This window comes from Eurypyga helias, unplaced genomic scaffold (assembly GCF_000690775.1).
Source record: "Eurypyga helias isolate BGI_N326 unplaced genomic scaffold, ASM69077v1 scaffold22466, whole genome shotgun sequence".
NCBI lineage: Eukaryota > Metazoa > Chordata > Aves > Eurypygiformes > Eurypygidae > Eurypyga > Eurypyga helias.
In genome coordinates, this window is record NW_010257530.1 from 336 (window position 1) to 2,547 (window position 2,212).

The following is a 2,212-nucleotide window of genomic DNA, read 5'->3' on the forward strand; positions in this document are numbered from 1 at the left end:
ACACATGGGGACAGCCCCACAGCTGCTGCCCGCAGTCGGGGAGTGTCCGGGAGTGCCGGTTTGCTTTGGGATGCAGAGGGATGTGCCTCGGAGCAGCCTGGGCTGCAAGACAGGGACCGCGTGGCAGTTAAGAGCAAACGGGACCCCACGGGTGAGCCACGGCACTGCTGCCCTGCCGGGACGGGCGGTGCTGCCGGGCACCCTTCTCCCGGTGGCTGTGGCAGGAATCTGTCCTCCCCCGTCTCAGCTCTCCCTGGAGCACCCCAGCCCCCTGAGGTGAAGGAACCCCCTCGCCTACCTCATGGATTCCGGGCTGGCCAGGGGTCCTGGCTCCAGCCCCACCCCTGGAAGACTGCGGCCTCGCGTCACCAGCGGCTCCGCTCCCCAATGCTTACTCCCACCTGAAGTCCTGCCCGACTGTTTCATAGAATTTGATATTGTAAGGTCTATAAAAGTCCCGAAGCTGCTCGATCACCTCAGGGTCTATCTGCACATGAGTCCGGCCTTTGGACTTGCCCAGGCAGCGAGGCAAGCCGCTGCTCTCCGACTTCTTCAGGCATGGAAAACCCTTCGTCTTGTTGAAGTAGAAGTGCTTGTCCGTGATAACCCGTTTAATGCCCAGGAAGTCCTGGACTTTGCCCATCTCCCCCGCGGGGTCCGTGATCAGCTTCTCCCCGCTGACGAAGTGGATCTGGGAGAGGGGGAAGTACTGGAGCCAGCTCTCCAGGTGCACGGCGTACATCCCGATGCGGATGGCATTCCAGGACGTGTCCACGAGCCCCAGGCTGCGGTTGCGGAAGGACAGTCCCTCGAAGGTGGGGATGTCCGGCTTCTTGGAGAGGGTCTGCGTGTAGTCCGAGATGGCGCGGGTGACGGGGTTCCTCACCACCACGATCAGCTTCGTGTCCTTGGCCATGGAGTGGATGGGGCGCGGAGGCACGTTGGGACTGACAAAGTAGCTGGGGGTCTTCTCCACGGTGATCTGGCTGTCGAGCGTTCGCGGCATCAGGCTCCTGCAAGCCAAGCAGAAGGTGATGGTGAGGAAGGAGCCCCCCGAGGTGCTGGGAGATGGTGTCCACAGCGTGGGGCTGGCGGGGTGGCCCCTCCCAGCAGGACAAGGCAGGCCCAGCTCCCTGCTGCTGACAGACCATGACCATCTCCCGGGTCTCCCCCAGCCCCAGGGGACCCCCATGCCGGGGATGGGGGCACCAACAGCCGTGCTGGCACAGCACCAAGCGGAGATTCTCAGCTCTAAGGGGTGGCCAGATGCAGGAGGGATGGAGGGCAAGGGCACGGCCAGAGTGCCAGGGACCCCGGGGCTGCTCCATCCCCATCGTCGGAAAAGGCGTCATCAGTGGAAGGGAGCGGGGGCTGCAGCCAGGAAGGGGAGCGGGTCCCACCACCCCCCCGGCACTGCCACGTTGCGTTACCCAGCAGACTCTGGCTCGGCCTTCCGTCCCCCATTCCTACACCAGCTCCCATTTGCAAAAGAAATGATAGTGGCTCCTTCCCAAATTACTGCAATTACGCAGCCTCGCTCCTGCCCGGTCACATTACGGCGCCCCGTGCCACCGGCACCGCGCCCGGCACAGGGGCAGGTGCCAGCCCAGGAGCACAGTCCCCTCGTCCTTCTGCCCTCACCCCGGGAATCAGGAATGATTGCCTGAGATCAGTGCTGCCTGCACGCAATCCTTGTCCCCAGTGACGGCAAAGGCTGCTGGGATGCAGGAGCGCGGTGCCACCGCCACGAGGGGGGGATGGATGCTGCTGCGCTGCTTCTCCGGCGGGACCCGGGACCCCTGCCAGGGACACGGGGCTTGTGCCCATGGGGGTATCACCCACCCTGCCAGGGGCTTCAGGGGCGTGGCCAGCCCCAGTGGCTCTGAGTTGGGATCCTGCGTGCACTCGGCTGCTCCCGGCACAGGGAATTGGGCTGCAAGGCCAGGGAGGGAGCGCCCGACCGGGGGAAAACGCAGCATCCAGACAGCTCAGCTTAGCACTAATTAAATCATTTGCTTTGACATGTGAACATCCAAATCAAATAAAAACTAATGGGATGGAAAGATTTATAAATTGGTCTTGTATTACTAGAGCAAACCATCAAATCCATCTCAGCCAGATCCATGGCGCCGCGGGGCCACTGGCTGGAGCGGGCAGGGAGCGGGCAGGGAATGCCTGGCTGGAGCAGACAGGGGGCACCGACAGCCCGGAC

General features: G+C 63.2%; 1 protein-coding gene across 1 annotated transcript; it reads right to left on the reverse strand.

Annotated features, from left to right (window-relative positions):
- Positions 1–328: 328 nt before the first annotated feature.
- Positions 329–1,192, reverse strand: HS3ST2 (heparan sulfate (glucosamine) 3-O-sulfotransferase 2). The gene has a single exon (XM_010154057.1). It carries the CDS (start codon positions 1,190–1,192, stop codon positions 392–394), a length of 801 nt encoding a protein of 266 aa, XP_010152359.1. The 3' UTR covers positions 329–391.
- Positions 1,193–2,212: the final 1,020 nt, after the last annotated feature.

Bases quoted from the DNA above. Each gene is read 5' to 3' on its own strand.
- HS3ST2 (XM_010154057.1), bottom strand. From the start codon at position 1,192: ATGGGGGTCCCCTGGGGCTGGGGGAGACCCGGGAGATGGTCATGGTCT.